Raw genomic sequence first — 24,612 nt, 5'->3', positions numbered from 1 at the left:
TCATTCAAATTGGGTTTGATTCACACCCTGCCAGTGTGCCTGGAGGACATTGGCTTTGATTCAGACCCAGCCAGTGTACCAGGTGGACATGGGGTTTTATTCACACCCTGCCAGTGTACCAAGTGGAAATGTATTCCAAGGTCAGTAACTTATAACCACAGAACCACCCCCAGACCTTTCATGCATGACTAAAAATACCTAAGTATTAGATTTACTGCCATGGTCTAGTATATCACCGTGTATGTCACCGTCTCAGAGACCATTCACAATGCTGGATGAGGTACGAGTAAAACATTACATATTATTTCCTAACCATTAACAATGCTGGCTGAGGTACGAGTAAAACATGACATATTATTTCTTAATCATTCACAATGCTGGCTGAGGTATGAGTAAAAGATGACATATTATTTCCTAACCATTCACAATGCTGGCTGAGGTATGAGTAAAACATGACATATTATTTCCTAACCATTCACAATGCTGGCTTAGGTAGGAGTAAAACATGACATATTATTTCCTAACCATTCACAATGCTGGCTTAGGTAGGAGTAAAACATGACATATTATTTCTTAATCATTCACAATGCTGGCTGAGGTACGAGTAAAAGATGACATATTATTTCCTAACCATTCACAATGCTGGTTGAGGTACAAGTAAAACATGACATATTATAGACCTACAAGGTGTTTGCCTACGGAGCAGAAAGGTGAACTGCCCCTCTCTACGTTCAGGCTCAAATCCAACGCCCCGACCGAGTAGTTTATAGTTTGGGTTCTGACGAGGTACGACAGTTGAACTAAACTCATGAGACAAGTTATATTCTTCAATAATCAATGGGTACATATAATGAATTTATGAGTGGAAAAAAATGATGTAGCAACTGTGGATCACCAATTCATTACAAAAAAAACATATGACAAAGTTGTTTTTGTTTTTTTAGGCGGTGCAGCCAGCGTGTGACGTATAATCTAGTGGACGGGACACTTCAACAATAACAGCTCGTCCGACACCTCAGCAGCTAGTGAACCAATATAGCCGAACGATTCAAGCTCTTTAGACTGTTTCGGTTGATATTAGTCACCGTGTTTTAAGCCTACTTCTTTCGTATCTACCAGTTGCCCCATTTTATTTAATATTTACGTTGTTGTTGGTAGTCAGCTACATCAGCTGTCTCGTTAATTTAGCACTAGCCGCTAATTCTGGCTAGCTAGCATCCCGACCATGAGCTCCCTAAACTACTCACTCGTTAAAGAAGAGGAGGTCTGCTGGACGGAGAAAGAAGCTCTGGGGCTGAACATTGTCGTGAAAGAGGAGAAAGAAGAGGAGGATGTCACAGTAAAAATAGAAGTAGAGAGTGAGGAGGAGGGAGCGATAACTGTCATATTGAAAGAGGAGGAAGAAGAGGAGGAGAGAGGTCAGATAAACACCATTACGTACTAATCTCAATAACGGGCAAAAACTCTGCAGTTGTTGAACTGATGTGTGGTTTTAAAACGGCATTATGCACTTCCTACATTCATTTATATATACCAATGCCATGTATTGTTGAACAAAGTAATTTATAAATGCTAAATTCAACTGTCGCACCCCCATCAAATCCAAAATAGGGTGTTTTACTCCTATGTTTGTAAACAAAGTGGAAACAAACACTGTAGCCTATATCCTAAAAACAGAGTAAAACTATAATGTTGGATGGATGGATGATCGGTCCTTGGATCCACAGTGGTTACGTTACTCCAGCCACATCCCTCATCCTATTACTGAAACAGTTGTGGGTTGCCCACTTCGGTCAACATTGATTCTGATTTAAATGTAAAAAGCATGGCTGTCCTGTCAAATCAAATCAAAATCAAATCAAATTTATTTATATAGCCCTTCGTACATCAGCTGATATCTCAAAGTGCTGTACAGAAACCCAGCCTAAAACCCCAAACAGCAAACAATGCAGGTGTAAAAGCACGGTGGCTAGGAAAAACTCCCTAGAAAGGCCAAAACCTAGGAAGAAACCTAGAGAGGAACCGGGCTATGTGGGGTGGCCAGTCCTCTTCTGGCTGTGCCGGGTAGAGATTATAACAGAACATGACCAAGATGTTCAAATGTTCATAAATGACCAGCATGGTCGAATAATAATAAGGCAGAACAGTTGAAACTGGAGCAGCAGCACAGTCAGGTGGTCGTGGAATCGCCTCATGACTAAGAAAAACCATGAATGATGAGTGAGAAAGCTGGGGGTGTTTGATCTTTGTGCATCTAACTTTGTCACTCATCATGAATTCATTCATGATTATCCATAAGCATCATGGTAGTGTTCAGAAACATCTTCTATTCTGACTGAAAATAAAAGTAACTTTAAAATGACCGTTCATTCAGTTCCTATGGGGAAAAAACACAACCTGCAAGTGCATGCAACATGTTTGTATTCACAAGCTTAAGGTTTGACTATTTTTTCCAAAGACGTATGACTTCTCCAAATGGGGGGACGAGCTACATAAAGTGCTATCATTGTTGTTTTTCAATGTTGGAGTTTGCTCTCGCTGTCTGCTGCTGGTGAAGAGACGTCAGATTCTCGTCAATCAATCACAGACGCGTAATTTGATTTCCGCTCGTATTCTGGACAAGACACGCCCCCACTGAAGATGAAGTTCTGTGATTGGCTGCTGGTCGTTAGCCCTGCCAGACTGCCTTCGAGCGCTTTGCCTGCTGCCCCTGAAATCAGAGCGTGAAACTGACCAGACTGACTTCAGATGGTTTCCCCATCAGCTGGTGAAGATGGGGGACTCAGATAGGACACAGACAATGTCATAATGTTGATATAGCCTCTGAGTCCTATTTTCTGTTTTGGTAAACTAGTTACCAGCTGTTATTCAACACTAGGTTAGAGAGTGAATGATTCACCAGCTAGCTAGCTAGGAATTAGTTATTCAACGCTAGGTTACAGAGTGAATAAGTCACTAGTTAGCTAGCTAGCTATTTGTTATTCAACACTAAGTTATAGAGTGAATGAGTAACTAGCTAGCTAGCTATGTATTAGTTATTCAACGCTAGGTTATAGAGTGAATGAGTCACTAGCTAGCTAGGTATTAGTTATTCTACGCTAGGTTACAGAGTGAATGAGTCAATAGCTAGCTAGCTATTTGTTATTCAACGCTAGGTTACAGAGTGAATGAGTCACTAGCTAGCTAGGTATTAGTTATTCAACACTAGGTTATAGAGTGAATGAGTCACTAGCTAGCTAGCTGGGTATTTGTTATTCAACGCTAGGTTACAGAGTGAATGAGTCGCTAGCTAGCTATTTGTTATTCAACGCTAGGTTACAGAGTGAATAAGTCACTAGTTAGCTATTTGTTATTCAACGATAGGTTACAGAGTGAATGAGTCACTAGCTGGCTAGCAATTTGTTATTCAATGCTAGGTTACAGAGTGAATGAGTCGCTAGCTATTCAATGCTTCACGGGTGGATGACTTGTGTTTTGAAGTGAAGACCTCACACATGTACCTGGAGGACTGGTCCTAACCTGATCTACATAGTAGACATGTACCTGGAGAACTGGTCCTCACCTGATCTACATAGTAGACATGTACCTAGAGAACTGGCCTCACCTGATCTACATAGTAAACATGAACCTGGAGGATATACATCGTAGACAGCAGAAGAAAGTCGGACTAAAGCCCTTGACAACCTGGCACACTGTGGTAGTGAGTAAAGCCCTTGACAACCTGGCACACTGTGGTAGTGAGTAAAGCCCTTGACAACCTGGCACACTGTGGTAGTGAGTAAAGCCCTTGACAACCTGGCACACTGTGTTAGTGAGTAAAGCCCTTGACAGCCTGGCACACTGTGGTAGTGACTAAGTCTCCCAAAATCCTAAATAAAGGCCCTAGAGCATCATGGTAGTTGTAGGCTAAACATGTTTGACATGAATATATGAGGCTATTTATTCAGATCCATGACATGTTGACGTCATCATATTATTTTTCTTCCATTTAAAAGTTGTTCAAAAGTGGTCTGTTTTGTCTAACTTGTTTTCCCAAGATGAAAGACGAAACCCCCGACCCCATAGAAAAGACCCACTCCCAACGGACCAATGCTGCACTTCTACCAGAAGCTCCCAGAGCAGTTTATTTAGGGTCAGAGTTGAGATAGCCAGAGATTCCAGAACCCTGTGGGAGCAGAGTCTGTGTAAATACCTCTAAGTATTTATTTCGGCACTAATGGAACGTTGTACAGTTGATTGATCCACATAATGAATGTACAGTATGTATTTCATGATTCATGTGACATTGCAAAATAAATTGATCCTATTACGTTTTTTAAATGTCAATGTGTCAATGCTTTGTTAGTTTGATATAATTTATATATATATATATATATAATTTACATGTTAAATTAAAAATGTGTTTGTTGTATGAGTGGCATTGCTGTCTCAGATCAGTCAATGAATGGCTGTGGTATTGGTGGACAGAATGTAACAGGGCCTACTGCATTTGCTACTATATTCTGCCACTGTTGTGTGCAACTTCAAGGTAGACATTTTTCCTTAGAAAGATGGGATGTTTGGCTTCCATAAGTGTTGGAAGGAACTGCATTTTAGGACTCGTATAAACCATCTGAGCCAGCGGAGGTGTTGATCTGTGTGTTTATTGTTAAGGGGGAAGAAAGCTATAAAACACATTGCTCTCCAAAGTAAGTATTTCATAGGCAGAATGCTTATTATAATAGACATGTTGTGTCTGTCGGCAAGGAGAAAATAAATCAGTCTGCCTGACCCCTCTGAGTTTATTAGTGGTCTCTAGTAGGAAGGCTGCAACCATAGAGATGGATAGAGGACTCATCTTTATATCTGTGCCATTATAGAGTCTGTGACCGCATGGACAAGATCCATTTTAAATTAGTCAATTTTCTTCATCATGATTGGCTGATCCCTCCTGATGGTAGGACATGACTCCAACAGGGTCTACCAGGAGGGATCAGCCATTGAAGTTGGAAGTCCCACCCAGTTGCCTACATTAAAATGGTGGAAGCCCCCAATGGCTCTGCCCATGCTAATACGCTCTTTTGGCCACTAGAGGCCTTTATCATTCTCTTTGGCATTAACGCACCTAGCAAGCAAGCTATATCATGGAGCCTGGTGCTCTCTTCAGCTAGTCAATCAGGAGTATTATCGAGACTCGCGGTGAGTAACCAATCGCAGCACCTCAGCTTCAGTGGGCGTGTTTTGCCCAGAAGACAAGTGGGAAATCAAAATAACACATCACAGACACCCAGCGCCCTGTTACCACGGTAACGGCCCTAATGGCTCCAATACTTTCATTGAACATGGAACACTCACAAAACCTTCTAAAAGACTCCAATACTTGTGCTCCTAAATGTATTTGTGCGTTCTTAACTTAGGAGCATATTTACTCCTTGTAATGAATATATTAATGTGCTCCTGAATATAAACTTAGGATCACATGTACTCCTTGTAATAAATGTCAGCGTAGAGCCATAAACTCAGCAGTTTATCTGTCAGGACAGTGTGGTGGGTAGTGACAGCAGTTTATTTGTCAGAACAGTGTGGTGGGTAGTGATCAGCAGTTTATTTGTCAGGACAGTGTGGTGGGTAGTGATCAGCAGTTTATCTGTCAGGACAGTGTGGTGGGTAGAGGGACAGTGTGGTGGGTAGTGATCAGCAGTTTATCTGTCAGGACAGTGTGGTGGGTAGTGGGACAGTGTGGTGGGTAGTGATCAGCAGTTTATATGTCAGGACAGTGTGGTGTGTTATGGAGGCACTTTGGTGATTCTTGATGTTCAGTTGTACCACTGTTCATCATTACTATTGTATCTAAATTAATGATTTTAACACATTGGTTAAAAGAGACTGGTCAAAAAAAAAACATTATATGGAGCAAATATCCCACATTACTTCTTACTACTAATACATTTCTGGGTTTAGAAACATTACAAAGCTTATTCATCTTTTGTGGGGGGTTTTCATCTACCTGCCGCATTGGCTGGTGGACAAAAACAGACTTAGAAGACAATTGTCAAAGTGTGTAAAAACATTTAACATTCACTCTATTGACTATCTGACGTTGCTGTTCACACAGGAGAGAGACTTGACTATCGTGGATCTTCTGGGGAGCCTCAACAACATCATGATGCTGACGACGCAGAGAAGAGTCTCTCCAGATCAGAACACCTCAAGGAACACCAGCGAAAACCCACGGGGAAGAAACCTCACTGCTGCTCTGACTGTGGGAAGAGTTACTCAAGATCTGATTCACTAAAAGTACACCAGAGAATTCACACAGGAGAGAAATCTTACAACTGTGATCAATGTGGAAAGAGATGCTCTTCTTCATCAGAACTTACAATACACCAGAGAATCCATACAGGAGAGAAACCTTATAGCTGCTCTCAGTGTGGAATGAGTTTTTCTCGATCATATTCATTGAAATCACACCTAAGAATTCACACAGGAGAGAAACCATATGGCTGTGATCAATGTGGGAAAAGTTTTGCTACCTCAGCTAACCTGACTGCACACAAGAGAATACACACAGGAGAGAAGCCTTACCACTGCTCTGACTGCGGAATGAGCTTTATCACTTCACGGGAACTACTCCTACACCAGAGAACACACACAGGAGAGCAACCTTATAGCTGTGATCAATGTGGGAAGAGTTTTACTCAGTCAAACAACCTGATATCACACCAGAGAACACACACAGGACAGAAGCCCTATACCTGTGATCGGTGTGGGAAAAGCTTTACTCAGTCAGGTCACCTGAAATCACACCAGAGAACCCACACAGGAGAGAAGCCTTATAGCTGTGATCAGTGTGGGAAGAGATATTCTGATTTAAGAGATCTGAATAAACATAATAACATACATCCAGATTGTGGAATGACTGCCAACACCAGTCCTGGGTAGTAGAACATAGATTGTGGAATGACTGCCAACACCAGTCCTGGGTAGTAGAACATAGATTGTGGAATGACTGCCAACACCAGTCCTGGGTAGTAGAACACAGATTGTGGAATGACCTCCAACACCAGACCTGGGTAGTAGAACACTGCATCGTGAGGTTTTTATATAGTACTTGTGCAGAGCATTCTATATTGGAGATTTAGAAAAAATTGAGTTTGTGTTGGAGGGGTTGTTATTCACACTCATTATCTTTCCTGATTGAAGTCAACTTTATTTTAATCTTTAGTTTTTCCTCACCACATGGAATGAATGTCAGAATCCTCTCAAATTACACTCCCTAGTGTCTTTTGGTCACTTCAGGGATTTGGTGAGATACCTGGTCACAGAGGAATGGACGTGTTTCTCAGAACTTCTGATGAGAAATATGACTGTCTTGATGAGTTGGTGAATTCTGATATTCTGGTTGATTGTGGCTAGTTTCCTGTTTGTTTCTTTGTATTTATCATGCCCCCCTTCAGTTAATTTAACCTAGTTTATGATCAAATGATTGAAGCTACATGACAGACCCATTACAGTACATCCCATCCATCCTCCCCAGACTAAGATATTTTACCAGACGTTATGGTATGCCTGCCAACAGGTCCTGGTCGGAGGACGCTACGTGTTGGTGGTATGCCCTGGTCGGAGGACACTACGTGTTGGTGGTATGCCCTGGTCGGAGGACACTACATGTTGGTGGTATGCCCTGGTCAGAGTACGCTATGTGTTGGTGGTATGCCCTGGTCGGACGACGCTACGTGTTGGTGGTATGCTCCAGTCAAGGATACCGTTCATACATAACTATATTTCATAAATGCAGTTCAAAAATAAATAGTTAATAAACAGTTGATACAGTGCCTTTGGAAAGTATTCAGACCCCTTGAATTTTTTCACATTTTGTTACTTACAGCCTCATTCTAAAATGGATTAAATGATGTTGCTTTAGTCAAATCCTTCTACTCAGCACACATGGTGGACTGGTGTGTGTATGTGCTTGTAATTGGTTTGTAAACTTTAAATGTTTCAAATTATCACTTTGAATTTGCTTTAATCAATGTATGTTTCCCTCTATGTACGTTTCATATAATGTTATATAATATTCATTAAATGAAAACAATGGTTGAAAGTGAAACTTTTTTCCCTGAACTGCATTACCCACTCCAGTCAGCAGATGGCGATGTGCATTTTTCAGGCGATGCTGCCTGAGTGTGACGTATGATCTAGTGGACGGAACGCTTCTTCAACAGTAACAGCTAATCGGCCACCTCAGTAGAACCGAGGTAAAGACAGTTTCAGGTTGGATATTTGACGGATATTCGCCTTTAGTTTTCCTGACGTCCACCAACTGCAGTTAGGGACTGTCAACATAGGGACAAATAAAAATTTTCAAATTTCAATAGCTTTCTAACCATTATTCCAAACACTTTCAAAACTGGTTGTAGCTAACCAGATGGCATAGACGCACATTGCACACCCTTTAGTTTGTCCATTTTTATCTCACATGGTTTTACATTAATATTTCAAAATGTAGAATTTCAATAAAGCATTCAAATTCAGATCTTAGTTATTCCATTGTACTGGATCTAATACATATTAGCATTTTACATACATTCATAAGTGTAATACTTTTTTATGAAAAAGTCTCTTGGCTGCTGCCTCTGTCACTTTCAGACATGTGCAGAGCAGACTTGAACCACAGGGGTTCTCTGTAAAGAGAGAGTAATCCAAAAGGCACAGACACACCCCTTGACTTTCAATTCGCACCATTGACCTGTATGTATTCTCTCCTGATTGGCTCTGTGGTGAACAGTCTGGCAGTCTGACTAAAGTGCCAGAGGTATGAGGAGACATCCTCCTTTGTATATATGGGAACAGATATTTCCTAACACTTCGGATCCTATTCTTCGATAGTTAGAAGACACAATGCATCAATGCAAAAAAATCATGTATTATTAATTACTGCCCATGAATAACCTCAACCTTGTGGGTCTATAGGTGTTTGGGCCAATAAAGTGGCAACTCAATTCTACCATTGACTAGTCTCTCATTCCCCTATGAACGGGGACACAGGGCAATAGTTTTTAATCTAAACCAGCCCTTTTTTACTGGAGTAAGCTAACCCCTAATTGGGGCAATTTTCTTGACACATAGTAGCAGTTTACCAGATAAGTCAAGAAGAATGTAGATCGGTGTAATTGTGTATTACATCCTGTGCTGGCCCCATTGTCACATCCATTCTGGATTCTGAGTGCTAAAATATATATATATATATATATATATATAAAATCATAGCTAAAAAGTGCCTTTATGTATGTGTTTCCATCCCTAACTATAACATTTTCCGCCAAGACAGAACTGCCAAAGGGGGTGGAGTTGCAGTCTACTGCAGAGACAGCCTGCAGAGTTCTGTTTTGCTGTCCAGGTCTGTGCCCAAACAGTTCGAGCTTCTACTTTAAAAAATTCACCTTTCCAGAAATAAGCCTCTCACTGTTGCCGCTTGGTACAGAACCCCTTCAGACCCCAACTGCGCCCTGAACACCATATGTGAATTAATTGCCCCCCATTTATCTTCAGAGTTTGTAATGTTAGGTGACCTAAACTGGTATATGCTTAACACCCCGGCCGTCCTACAATCTAAGAGAGATGCCCTCAATCTCACCCAAATTATCATGGAACCTACCAGGCACCCTCATAGATATCATCCTGACCAAGCTGTCCTCTAAATACACCTCTGCTGTCTTCAACCAGGATCTCAGCGATCACTGCCTCATTGCCTGCATCAGTGATGGGTCCGCGGTCAAACGACCACCCCTCATCACAGTCAAACGCTCCCTAAAACACTTCAGCTAGCAGGCCATTCTAATTGACCTGGCCTGGGTATCCTGGAAAGATATTGACCTCATTCTGTCAGTAGAGGATGCCTGGTTATTCTTTAAAAGTGTTTTCCTCACCATCTTAAATAAGCATGCCCCATTCAAAAAATCCTTGGTTCACTCCAGACCTGACTGCCCTTGAAAAGCACAAAAACATCCTGTGGCGTACTGCATTAGCATCGAATAGCCCCCGCAATATGCAACTTTTCAGGGAAGTTAGGAACAAATATACACTGGCAGTTAGGAAAGAAAAGCCTAGCTTTTTCAAACTGAAATTTACATCCTGTAGGACAAACTCCAAAAGGTTCTGGGACACTGTAAAGTCCATGGAGAATATGAGCACCTCCTCCCAGCTGCCCACTGCACTGAGGCTAGGAAACACTCTCACCACCGATAAATCTACAATTATCGAGAATTTCAATAAGCATTTTTCTAAGGCTGAGCTTGCTTTCCACCTGGCTACCCCTACCCCGGTCAACAGCTCTGCACCCCCTCAGCCACGCTCAAGGTCCTAAACGATTTCATAACCGTCATCGATAAAAGACAGTACTGTGCAGCCGTCTTCATCGACCTGGCCAAGGCTTTCGACCGAGTACCAAACTGCCGCTTGAATTGGATTTGATATATGATTTGGATATTGCTAAATTAATTTGATTGGATACAGTTGCAGATAAACATATTGGCACCGTTTCACTTTTCTTAAATAATGACCTATTTCTTCTAAAATAAGTTGAAATTGATGGTCTCCATACCTTATAGGATTTTCAACATTGCAGAACCAATACATTTTGTTGTTAGCTTAAGTTTACATTCGGCTATATCAGCCACACCCATTGCTGACAGGTGTATAAAATCGAGCACACAGCCATGCAATCTCCAGAGACTAACATTGGCAGTAGAATGGCCGACCGACCCACCCACCCGCCCACCCACCCACCATAATAGGTAGTGTTAGTAGGTATCAACAGCCTCCCGAGTGGTGCTAGCAATTATAATAGGTAGTGCTAGATATCAACAGCCTCTCATGTGGTGCTAGCAAGCATAATAGGTAGTGCTAGGTATCAACAGCTTCTCATGTGGTGCTAGCAAGCATAATAGGTAGTATAGGTATCAACAGCCTTTCGAGAGGTGCTAGCAAGCATAATAGGTAGTGCTAGCTATCAACAGTCTCCCGAGTGGCGCTAGCAAGCATAATAGGTAGTGGGTTTGATCCCGGACTGTATCGCAGCAGGCCGCAACCGGGAGACTCATGAGGCGGCATACAATTTGCCCAGCATCGTCCAGGATAGGGGAGGGTTTGGCCGGGTTGGATGTCCTTGTCCCACCGATCATAAGATCAAAAGATGGTTTTACAGTCTAAGCCCTGTCTGAGGGGGAGGTTCTTCTAAGCTATATGGAACTGTTTTAAGAAGGTTATACCAAGGATAATTTTCAACTGTAAGACACATGGAAGTATCAATAAAGAAATATTCCAAAGTTATTTTATTTAAAACATTATTTGGCCATACTGCTATAACCCATACTAACACATTGCATAACATTCACAACATGGAACAACAGTCCCCCCAAACACCTAACGGAAGTTTGTTCTGAAGTGTCTGTCAAATATCTGCGAGATACATGTCTTTAACCCCTTATTTTGCCACTTAAGTCTTTCCACATTTTGTTATGTTACAGCCTTATTCTATAATGGATTAAATAAATAGAAATCCTCATCAATCTACACACAATACCCCATAATGACAAAGAGAAAATAGGTTTTGAGAAAAAATGTCACATTTATTAAATATAAAAAACAGAAATACCTTATTTATGGAAGTGTTTATTTCTATATTTCAATGTTGCAACGTGTTTAATTCTGTATTTCATGGTTGCAAATTGCTGAAAATTGTCCACCATGTTCCTTTCATCTAGTTTAAACAGTTCTGCAAAAAAAAAAATACATCCAGAGTGCATCATACATGATTTAGACCTTGTTTATGGAAAAGTGTTTATTTCTGTATTTCATTTTTACAGCTTGCTAAAAATTGTCCACAGTGTTCCTATCATCTGGTTTAAACAGTACTGCAAAAACATTACCTACAGAGTGCATCAAACATGATTTTGACCTTGTTTATGGAAAAGTGTTTATTTCTGTATTTCATGATTGCAACTTGCTGAAAATTGTTCACAGTGTTCCTTTCATCTAGATTAAACAGTACTGCAAAATGTTTTACTTACAGAATGAATCAAACATGATTTAGACCTTGTTCATGGAAAAGTGTTTATTTCTATATTTCCTGCTTGCAACTTGCTGAAAATTGTCCAGAGTGTTCCTATCATCTAGTTTAGCCTCTCTAGGGTAGGTGAGACGCTAACGTCCCACCAGGCCAACATCCGGTGAAACTGCAGAGCGCAAAGATTCTAAATACACCATTTGTTATAGTAAACATTCTTGTAAATACATGTACTTTACGTCATTAAAAAATGAACGTCTTATTAATCCAGCCGCTGTGTCAGATTTCAAAAAGGCTTTACTGTGAAAGCAAACCATGCAATTTTCTGAGGACAGCTCCCCACACACACACACAAGTATCACTAGCATTTCCAAACAAGCATTAGCGTCACTAAAGTCAGAAATAACAATAAAATAAATAAGATCTTGGCAATGCCAAGTGTCCTAACTACACAGTGAATGTTCGTTTTGTTTGATAATATACATTTTTATAGCCTAACACAAAACATTTGTAAACCGCTTGCTTCGTGACGAAGCGTTCGTGGTAATTACACACACTAAACAAACATTTATCCAGTCATGGTTGGTTTCATTGCAATCCTCTGGTTGTTACTAACACAACCATACTTGATGTTTCTTTTCCCGGGACGTATTGACCGAAACAAACCGATTTGAAGACACCAATCAATGACCTCATTGCGCACCAATGGTAGGACTGGTTTATCGTTGATTGACTGTATTTTGGCCCAATGACCACTGATCATCTTAAAATCTAGCTTGGAAGATAGCGAATGAGCTGAGGTACACGGCAATATGTAATGCTTATACATTCGAAGATTAGCCTTTGTCGTAAACTCTGACTAAAAGAGGTTCATCCGCCATTACAAATCCTACTTGACGGAGCCACGAGTGTTACGCATAGCAGTACATAGTCAATAGCATTTACAGCAAGTTTACATATTTAAATTATGGCGAATAAATCAGGGAAAGCTAAAACAAAGTCTAGGAATACAGATTTAACCCAAATTATAGAGGAAATTGATAGAGAACCGAGACCGAGTTGCTTCAGGAAGATGAATCTTTCAGCGAAGCTAGTTTTGATGCCCAGGCGGAAGACATGTTTCTGCATGGCGAGGATGCCATGCTGGACTGGTAAGTTCTAATGCTAATGTCGTTGTTTGAAATTAATAATATCAAATATTATTCATTTGAGATATTTTTTCAGATTTTCTTATTTTATTTGCAACATGTAAAAATATCATCAGTAATGAAATGTGTAAAGTACACATTGGCTATACTGTGTGTGTGTGTGTAATATTTTTTACATTTATTTTTCATAAACATGGAATGGAACAGCACTTCACCGTAGTGATTATGTTCCCTGTACTCATATATATATATATATAGTTTATTTTACATTTTGATACAGGGCTCATACGTGAAAGTATTGTTACTGATTTTTAAAAATCTTTCACAGTGGCAGTGATTCTGATTATGAGCCGCCAATGTCTAGGTGTCCATCTCCCTCTGAAGCTGGTTCATCCAGCTGGACCCCTGCTGTCTCCAGCTCCACACCTACCTGGCCATCTAGAGATGTGAAGTCAGTGACAGAGAAGAGGAGGTGGGGAAGAAAGAAACCTGCAGACAGAGGGCCAGAGGGTCATTGGCACTCTGTGTTAGAAGATGATGTGGAACCAAATCCACCAGTTTTTAGACTCAAAAGGCAGCCAGGACCTCCACTAGACATGACTGCAAAGTACAGCCCCCTTCAACTTTTTCAACTGTTTTTCACCTCATCAGTTGTTTACTCCCTGTAGTCGAACACCAATAAGTACGGGGCTAAGAAGCAGGCAGGAAAAAAAGAGACATGGAAGACCATTTCCATGTCAGTCCTTTTCTGCTACCTTTCAATGGTCATTTACATGGGGCTGCTGAAGTTGAAAACTCTAAGGGAATACTGGAAAACGTCAGCTCTCTATCAACTGCCTTTCTCCATGACTGTCATGTCTTGTAAAAGGTTTCTGACTATCTCATGGGCACTTCACATCAGTGACCCAGACGTTGATGGGGAGAATGTCAAGAAGAGAGGCACACCAAGGTTTGATAGGCTCTGCAAAAATCAAACCTCTCTACCCCAACATTGTTGAGGCCTGCAATACCTATTTTCAGCCTGCCCAGAACCTGTCCATCGATGAGAGGATGTGAGCCTCAAACAATACATACGTAACAAACCAACCAAATGGGGTTACAAACTGCTTGTTTTGGCTGATTCTGTGTGTGCCTACACTTGCAATTCTTTTGTTTATGAGGGGGAAAACAGTTTTGCTACCGGTAATGGACTGAGTCATGATTCCGTTATGGAGTTATTGGATTTTCAACTGCTGGGGAAGGGCTACAAACGGTTTGTGGACAACATCTACACAAGCCCGACCCTGTTTACAGAGGTGAGGAAGCGGGATGTGTGGGCTTGTGGCACCATTCGGATCAACAGAGTGGGCTTTCCAAAAACAAAGGTGAACGACATGCCTAAGCGGGCTGAGCGGGGTTCATTTACATTTACATTTAAGTCATTTAGCAGATGCGATGGATTCATGAAGATGGCCTGCTCTTTGTAAAGTGGATGGATACCAGAGAGGTGGTCATGTGCACAACTATCCACAGAATATGTCCCCATTCCAGCTGCTGTGAAGGACTACAACAAGGGCATGGGAGGTGTGGACCTGTCAGATGCACTGATAGGATACTACAATGTTGTCCACAAGACCATGAAATGGTACAAGACATGTTTCTATCATTTCATTGACATTGCTGTGGTGAATGCCTTCATTCTCCAGAAGGAAATGGCCAAGAGCTGTGGACAGCCCCCCATCTCACAGCTAGCCTTCAGGGAGCTGCTCATCCAGGAGCTTGCTAGCTACAGCAAGTCCACTGTAGCACCTTCTGTCCCCTCTACCTCTGTCCCTTCTGCTCCAACCAGTGGTGTTCACCTGCCCAGATTCATCTCTGCAGGCATAAATGTGCCTCAGGGCAAAAAGGGCACAGTAGGGAGACGTCGTTATGCCCTTTGTCACAGGAAATTCTCCATCACCTGCACACCTGTTCAGTAAGCCTCTGCTTTACAGCAGAAAAAGACTGCTGTGGGCCATGGCACCAGCAGCACAATATTGTGTAGAAGACTGAGGGTCTTCACAATATTGTATATAGAACATGTGTAAATAGTTACCCTTGTTATTTGTTTAATTATTATTATTATTATTATTTAAAAAAACATTTTTTACATATATTTTATGGGGGGGTGTTAGAATAGCATGTATGTATTTTGTATATAGTTATTTCCTTCAAAATGTATCACTGCACCAATTCAGCCACTTGGGTACATTTAGGTACATTTGTGTGGGACACCTGGGTGACTTCATGCTCAATGTCATGTAGCTTGCTCATTTTTGAAGTTATCTAAAACCTTGCTCAACTATTGTTGCCATCTTATGTTCTTCATTCAAATCATCCCCAGCATCCTATCTGTATGTTTGGATGTTCTTCTTTATTTGAAAGATGATGCAGCAACAATAAAAAACAGAAAATGTATGTTTATTTCCTTGTATTTTCTTCTACCAGATCTATTGTGTTATATTATCCTACATTCAATTCACATTTCCACAACATTCAGAGTGTTTCCTTTCAAATGATACCAAGAATATGCATATCCTTGCTTCTGGGCCTGAGCTACAGGCAGTTAGATTAGGGTATGTCTTCAGATGGAAATTGAGAAGGGGGGGGTACCCCAAAGAAGTTAAGTGAGAAAGAATCCTAAAGATGATCCAATGGGCATGGTCTGAAGCCTCTCGTCATCTCAGTATGTTGAACCACCTGATTTCTTGCAGGCTTGAGATTCAGATCCTGCTGAACGATGTCAAGCATTCGATTAACCACATGCAGGGGACGCTGAACACCATGAAGGGGCAGTGTATTGAGTTGCAGACTGCCATGTCGAAGGTAGTGTCAGGTGAGTATCAGATACAGAAGAATAAGTCTATGACGGTATGGTGATAATGATTGAGATGGTGATTATAATAATGATGACTAGCGGTACCCCACCCTACGGGCGGTAAATCATTGCATCTGATCAATTCAATTCAATGCAATTCAATCTTTGAGGACTGCAACCATAGAAATACAATTTATTTACACTAATAATAAGCTATTGTCAACTTCCCGTCTATGCTTATCTTGCCCATTGCTCACTGTCAATTGCTGACTGTTAACTATGTGTGCAACTATTATTGATTTCTCACAGAAAAATAATTTGGTTGCAAATGTACCTGGGGCCATGTAAATAATTGTTAGTCTACTCATTTTAAATCCACCGGTGGCAACTTGTGTGACCATAAAAGTCTGTGCGACTGGGCACAGTAAAATAATTTGGTTACTGACCTGCCCTACATCATAGAAGGCCCTTCAAGTCGAAACTAGGAAATTCTGACATTTCTGACTCGCTAACTCGTTATGTAATGGTGATTTTAAGTTTACCACTTGGGAAGTATCAGAATCAACCAGTAGGAAGCTCTACACTAATAACTAACATTCATTTTCACTCTGAGGTTCCAAGTTTCCGATGGCATGTGAATGCTTCAATAATTGCCATGGTAATTTTGAATGTTCAGTCAGTGAGCATTATGGGTAATTATCCTACATACTTACATCAAATACTTTATGATAGCATCATCTCCTATAGTAACAGTGCCATTCCAAACACAATACATGTGAAAATTAGCAAACATACAAAATATTGCTAAAGTTGTCACGCCCTGACCTTAGAGATCCTTTATTCTCTATTTTGATTAGGTCGGGGTGTGACTAGGGTGGGCATTCTAGTTTTGTTATTTCTATGTTGGCCTGGTATGGTTCCCAATCAGAGGCAGCTGTCTATCGTTGTCTCTGATTGGGGATCACACTTAGGCAGCCTTTTCCTACCTGTTTGTTGTGGAATCTTGTTTTCGTGTTGATGCCTGTGAACGCTACAGAACGTCACGTATCGTTTATTCTTCTTTGTTGTTTTTATGAATTTCATTTGATTAAACATGTGGAACTCTACGTACACTGTGCCTTGGTCCGATTCTTACAACAACGTTCGTTACAAAAGTGAAGAAAATCAGCTCAAAATTGTAGGAGGAAATGCCGCTGCAGCATTTTTATAATATATTGTAGATAACATTAATATAATTTGTGTATTTACAGTATCACTCCACATACAAATGAAAGTGTATGCTAGGGATTGGTCTACACTGAGTGAACAAAACATTAAGAACACCTTCCTATTGAGTTATTATTGATACTCAGGAAAAACTGTTGAGCTGAAAAACCCAACAGCATGGCAGTTCTTGACACAAACCGGTGCACCTGGCACCTACTACCATGCTCTGTTCAAAGGGACTTAAAACTTTGGTCTTGCCCATTTACTCTCTGAATGACACACATACACAATCCATGTCTCAATTGTCTAAAAATCCATCTTTAACCTGTCTCCTCCCCTACATCTACACTGAGAAGAAGATGTAACAATTAACATCAATAAGGGAATATAGCTTTCAACGGATTAGTCTATGTCACGGAAAGAGAAGGTGTTCTCAGTGTTGTGATGCAAAATGTAGAATTAATAATCCAGTGGTTGAAAGAGTTTTTACATGGTTTAAATAGGCAGTGACAGAGAAGTCAGGCCAGCAAGAGGGTTTAATGGAAAACACAGTGTACTTTTTGCCCTTTTTTGAAAGCACATATCTATGGAATTTCTGTCGGCTGAATGAGCAGGTGACACCAGATAAACCTTTTTTTTTGATTTGGTTTGAAATATCCAGTCCATAAAAAATTCCACTTCATGATTGTGCACTTGTTGACTGTTTCTTCCAGGAGAAAAATACAGTTTTATATCAGAAGCCTGAAATGTGGCAACAAGAAAGTTGTCCGGCTGCTGAAATATGTTTGTTCCACTTCATGATTTGTCTTGTTGATTTTAAAGAATGAAATGTGGCAAAAAGTCACAAAGTTCAAGGGGGCCGAATACTTTCTCAAGGCACTGTATCTGAATGTTTGTTTTGTCTTGTTCATTTTAAAGATGATGATACAATAATAAAAAGAAAAAATGTATGGTTTTTTCACTGTATTATCTAAACCAGATTTATTGTGTTATATTCTCCTACATTCAATTCACATTTACACAAACTTCAGAGTGTTTTCTTTCAAATGAAACCAAGAATATGCACATCCTTGGTTCTGGGCCTGAGCTACAGGCAGTTAGATTTGGGTAAGTCTTCAGGAGGAAATTGAAAAAGTAGGGGGGTAGCTGTAAGAGGGGGGAAAACCTTTTGAAAGTTTCTGTCGGCTGAATGAGCGACACCGGTTTAGCATTCCTACAGCATTTCCCCCCAGAAGCTATGAGAAAGTTGTCCGGCTGCTGGGGCCGTGCGTTATACTAACGTTACTATCTGTACTTACTGGTGGCAGACGCTGTTTCATCCTTTCCGACACTGAAATTACACTTGCCTAACGATTGCGTCTGAAGCTGGGCTTGCAGCACAGCTATCCTTGTCATAAGGCGATCGTTCTCCTGTATATTATGAGCACAGCGACTGCAATTAGAAGGCATCATGTTAATGTTACTACTTAGCTTCGGCTGTTGGAGGTCCTGACGAACCATGTCCGGATAAAGCGTCCGGAGTGAAAAAGTTGACTGAAACAAAAGTTGAGTGAGGGAAAAACTCAAAATATAAACGTAATTAAAAAGTAAAAACCGTAAAGTTGTCAGGTAGCAAAGTAAGGTTGGCAACAAAACGCACAGCAAAACGTAAACAAGTCTGCAAGTTGTGACCGGAAATAAGAAAAGGATCACTGTATGTCACTGCATCAGATACCATTCACAATGCTGGCTGAGGTACGAGTAAAACATGACATATTATTTCCTAACCATTCACAATGCTGCCTGAGGCACGAGTAAAACATGACATATTATTTCCTACTTAAAAAAAATTTCCTCTCCATAAATCTGCGTATTCCTCCAAAGCTGTTGTCCTGAGTCTGCACAACAATGCCAGGATCTAGGATCAAGAGAGACACTCAAGTGTTTTAGTACTATATCTCTTGACACAATGATGAAAATAATCATGGCCTCTAAACCTGTGAAGGACCTTGGCGTTACTCTGGACCTTGATCTCACTTTTGACGAACATATCAAGACTGTTTCATGGACAGCTTTTTTCCATCTACGTAACATTGCAAAAATCAGAAACTTTCTGTCCAAAAATGATGCAGAAAAATTATTATTACTTCTAGGTTAGAGTACTGCAATGCTCTACTTTCCGGCTACCCGGATAAAGCACTAAATAAACTTCAGTTAGTGCTAAATACGGCTGCTGGAATCCTGACTAGAACCCCAAAAATGTATCATATTACTCCAGTGCTAGCCTCCCTACACTGGCTTCCTGTTAAGGCAAGGGCTGATTTCAAGGTTTTACTGCTAACCTACAAAGCATTACATGGGCTTGCTCCTACCTATCTTTCCGATTTGGTCCTGCAATACATACCTACACATACGCTACGGTCACAAGACGCAGGCCTCCTAATTGTCCTTAGAATTTCTAAGCAAACAGCTGGAAGCAGGGCTTTCTCCTATAGAGCTCCATTTATATGGAATGGTCTGCCTACCCATGTGAGAGACACAGCCTCGGTCTCAACCTTTAAGTCTTTACTGAAGACTCATCTCTTCAGTAGGTCATATGATTGAGTGTAGTCTGGCCCAGGAGTGTGAAGGTGAACGAAAAGGCTCTGGAGCAACGAACCGCCCTTGCTGTCTCTGCCTGGCTGGTTCCCCTCTCTCCACTGGGATTCTCTGCCTCTAACCCTATTACAGAGGCTGAGTCACTGGCTTACTGGTGCTCTTCCATGCCGTCCCTAGGAGGGGTGCGTCACTGACGTGGTCTTCTTGTCTGGGTTGGCGCCCCCCCTAGCGTTGTGCCGTGGCGGAGATCTTTGTGGGCCATACTCGGCCTTGTCTCAGGATGGTAAGTTGATGGTTGAAGATATCCCTCTAGTGGTGTGGGCGCTGTGCTTTGGCAAAGTGGGTGGGGTTATATCCTGCCTGTTTGGCCCTGTCCGGGGGTATCATTGGATGGGGCCACTGTGTCTCCTGACCCCTCCTGTCTCAGCCTCCAGTATTTATGCTGCAATAGTTTGTGTCGGGGGGCTAGGGTCAGTCTGTTATGTCTGGAGTACTTCTCCTGTCTTATACCTGGTGTCCTGTGTGAATTTAAGTATGCTCTCTCTAATTCTCTCTTTCTTTCTCTCTCTCGGAGGTCCTTAGCCCTAGGACCATGCCTCAGGACTGCCTGGCATGATGACTCTTTGCTGTCCCCAGTCCACCTGGCCATGCTGCTGCTCCAGTTTCAACTGTTCTGCCTGCGGCTATGGAACCCTGACATGTTCACCGGGCGTGCTACCTGTCCCAAACCTGCTGTTTTCAACTCAGGAGTGGTAGAGATACTCTTAATGATCGGCTATGAAAAGCCAACTGACATTTACTCCTGAGGTGCTGACTTGTTGCACCCTCGACAACTACTGTGATTACTATTATTTGACCATGCTGGTCATTTATGAACATTTGAACATCTTGGCCATGTTCTGTTATAATCTCCACCCAGCACAGCCAGAAGAGGACTGGCCACCCCCCACCCCAGGTTTTTTCCTAGGTTTTGGCCATTCTAGGGAGTTTTTCCTAGCCACCGTGCTTCTACACCTGCATTGCTTGCTGTTTGGGGTTTTAGACTGGGTTTCTGTACAGCACTTTGAGATATCAGCTGATGAAAGAAGGGCTATATAAATACATTTGATAACTAGTGGTTTCCTCATTAGCAGGGAGGAGTTTCTGCAATCAAATTGTGTGTGCATTGCCCTCATGGCGCAATATTACTAAACACAGAAGGGGCCTATATTGGAGACCAAAAGTCGTCTGGTACAGTGCTTAGGATTTCAACAACTTGAATAACATATTTCTAGCCTACAATTATCGATGTTACTACTAATGTGAGGTGGTCTCCCACAGCTCTGATTATGTCATGTTCTGTGGCCTTGCCGTTCCATTTCTTGACTGCCCCTGCAACACAGAAACACATTTAGTCATATTATATAAAACACAAAGTAATGGATATGGAGCATCTACAGCCTCAGTTACACCTGGCACCTTAATATCAAATCAAATTTATTCGTCACATACACATGCGAGTGTAGCGAAATGCTTGTGCTTCTAGTTCCGACTAGTCACCATCTGGGGGCGACCCGTCAGAAAGTCCAGTACCCAGTTACACAGGGCGGGGTCGAGACCCAGGGTCCCAGCTTGATGACAAGTTTGGAGGGTACTATGATGTTAAATTCTGAGTTGTAGTCGATGAACAGCATTCTCACATAGGTATTCCTCTTGTCCAGATGGGTTATGGCAGTGTGCAGTGTGGTTGAGATTGCATCGTATGTGGACCTATTTGGGCGGTAAGCAAATTGGAGTGGGTCTAGGGTGTCAGGTAGGGTGGAGGTGATATAGTCCTTGACTAGTCTCTCAAAGCACTTCGTGATGACGGAAGTGAGTGCTACGGGGCGGTAGTCATTTAGCTCAGTTACCTTAGATTTCTTGGGAACAGGAACAATGGTGGCCCTCTTGAAGCATGTGGGAACAGCAGACTGGGATAAGCAAAAATGTGACTTCTGTCATCTGATCACTCCAAGCTGCATTAGGTTAATATCTGCCAGGATGGGCATTGCGTTCGGAATTTGAGTCTGGCCACCGAATATGCATAAGCAATGTAAAGAGATGTGGGGAAAATTACAATTGACACAAATGACCTTCATAATATCAAAGAACAAATGTGTGTGCCTGAAGAGAAATTAACTTTCATACAGCCAAGAGGGGTGAGAAATTACACCCATATCGGTGGACAATTTGCACTAATGTAAATAAACATAGCTGATGGAACATATTCCCTTTTGCTTAGGTGATGAACTGCTAAGGGAACATAAATATTTACCATCTAAACCATGTGTGACCTCTCACCTCTCTGGCTGTAGAAGTGTTCTTCATAACCAGTCCCTCAACAGCTCTCTGTGCTCCACCCTCACTGGGTCATCAGAGGAGAGGAAGGCTGAGGAGGGATGGAAGGATGAATGGATCAGTCAGTCAATAGAGTGTAGAGCTGCTGTCTATGCTGTCTGACAAAATCACTATTTTAGTAGTTCATTAAAGTAAATTAATCTTTATGACTGCTGAATACCAACTATCAATCACTTAGATCATGTATTTTCAGGTAGAGATACATCCTTGGGACGTCCCGAGCCCATTGAAGTTGACATTTAAAATGGTTAAGGTAGGGGTCAGGGTTTAGGGTAGGGATGTCCCAAGGATCCCAGATTGCATTGACCATTAGGCATTTTTCTGTCTCTTTTACATAGCAGGTGTAAAAGAAACAGACAAGACAAGTAGACGGGTTGTTTGAGAAGAAAGTCTTTGTCAGCCCTAACAATCCATTCTAGTACCCAAACCTCCCCTCCCTCCAGACCAACACGTTCAATGCTTCATTCAGTACTCCCCAAACCACCCTCCAGACCAACACGTTCAATGCTTCCTTCAGTACTCTCCACTTGGTAAACAGTTTGACCAAATAATTAAAAACACTGGTACATCTTGATCACTGATCCACAACTGGAGAAGACGTTTAAAGAACCCCAGAGGGTAGTCTTCAGACACGCCCCCAACATCAGTCAAATGGTGGTGAAGTCTGATCTTCCACAAGTCCCACGTAGTACCTTCCTAGACAATGTGCCGGATGATAATTATAGATGTGGCCCATGTACCCAGTGTAACTTTACCAACTAATGTACAGAGTTAAATCATCATATTACAGGCCACACCATTGAGATTAAGGGCATCATTACATGTTCCACAAAAAATGTGATCCACCTGATCAAGTGTATTTGTGGTCTATGCTTTTTAGGAAAAACTAAACGAGCTCTGAAAACAAGGATATCAGAACACAGGAGTAATATCAGGACCCTTGACCAGAGAAACAAGGATAGCAGAACACAGGAGTAATATTAGGACCATTGACCAGAGAAACAAGGATAGCAGATCACAGCAGTAATATCAGGACCCTTGACCAGAGAAAGCCTGTGGCTGCGCATTTCATGGAGGCTCGTCACAACATCAGCTCCCTGAGATACGTTGGTATCGAACATGTTAAGACTCCAAGGAGGGGGGTGGGGGAGAGATACTGATAATCTATAATAATATAGATAATTTGATATCAGACCATTTGTGGACCATGTCTCCTAGAGGTCTGAACCAACAGTTTGATATCAGACCATTTCTAACATGAATACGTCACGTTGATGTGTCTTTCCTTGCAGATCTCCACTTGGTCATTTTATACATATACAGTATATTATTGTCTGGAACTACTACATGTGCCCATCTCATTGATATCACATTACTAGATTGTTTTAGCCCCCACCATGCGTCATGTGGTCATGTGCATAATGGTCATGTGAGGTGAAATGTGTATATTTTGGGATGTGAGCACTCAGTCCGTTTCACCTGACGGAGATCCATTTGGATTGAAAAGTTGTCAATTAAAGCAGTGAATAACAGTTATTGTTATTTAACAAATCTTTTGCATAACAATCAGGCAGTAGAACAACAATAATCATTACCCTCTTGACCAATCTTCCCTCCCCTTCACATTTGGTTTGATACAGTCCCTGCCTTGTGCCAGGTGGCATTAGGTTTGATACAGACCCTGCCAGTGTGCCAGGTGGAATTTGGTTTGATTCAGACCCTGAATTTTAACTTTCAAAAGGCACACCTGTTAATTGAAATGCATTCCAGGTTCCACCTTATGATGCTGGTTGAGAGAATGCCAATAGTTTGTAAAGCTGTCATCAAGGCAAAGGGTGGCTGCTTTGAAGACTCAAAAATATAAAATATATTTGATTTGTTTAACCCTTTTTTGGTTAAGACAGGATTCCATGTGTTATTTCATAGTTTTGATTTCTTCATAATTTTCTACAATGTATAAAATAGTAAAAATAAAGAAAAACCCTTGAATGAGTAGGTGTGTCCAAACTGTACATCAATGTGATATTTCAGTTTTTTTTATTTTTTTTTTACATTTGCAATCACTGATGTAGTTAATGTTTTTATGGTGTTGTCATTTGTATGTTTCGTATTGTTTATACAATATCAAAGAATATATGATTTGTTTTATTCCCAATGCAAAGTAACACCTCACTGTTCTATTTTGAGTCATTACATAAAACCAATCAGAATTCAGAAGAATGACAAAGTCAGGTGTGAAGTAATATGGAGGACCAGCCTATTCCCTATGATGTAAACTACAATAGAAATAACTTCAAATGTAGAACTTCAAATTAAACCAATCGTTTGCACTCATGACATGAGTGATTAAAGTAAACCGACGTTTTGGAAATACATAACGCCATCTAACCAAATATCAAAGAATGTTTGTTATATGCAGTTAT

The 24,612-nt window shown here is 41.2% G+C and overlaps 2 protein-coding genes across 2 annotated transcripts in view; one reads left to right on the top strand and one right to left on the bottom strand.

Moving 5' to 3' along the window:
* Positions 1-24,612, bottom strand: part of LOC118386785 (gastrula zinc finger protein XlCGF17.1-like) — a 96,209-nt gene that overhangs the window by 34,433 nt on the left and 37,164 nt on the right. The gene's annotated exons all lie outside the window — the stretch shown is intronic.
* On the top strand, positions 961-8,354 carry LOC127931338 (zinc finger protein 239-like). The gene is made up of 2 exons (XM_052523447.1): positions 961-1,418; positions 6,095-8,354. The coding sequence occupies exons 1-2, from the start codon at positions 1,226-1,228 to the stop codon at positions 6,919-6,921; spliced, it is 1,020 nt and encodes a 339-aa protein (XP_052379407.1). The 5' UTR covers positions 961-1,225; the 3' UTR covers positions 6,922-8,354.

The sequence above is a fragment of the Oncorhynchus keta genome, chromosome 8 (genome assembly GCF_023373465.1).
Source record: "Oncorhynchus keta strain PuntledgeMale-10-30-2019 chromosome 8, Oket_V2, whole genome shotgun sequence".
NCBI classification, from domain to species: domain Eukaryota; kingdom Metazoa; phylum Chordata; class Actinopteri; order Salmoniformes; family Salmonidae; genus Oncorhynchus; species Oncorhynchus keta.
Note: the sequence above shows the minus strand (reverse complement) of the source record. Positions and strands in the feature narration are given on the sequence as shown.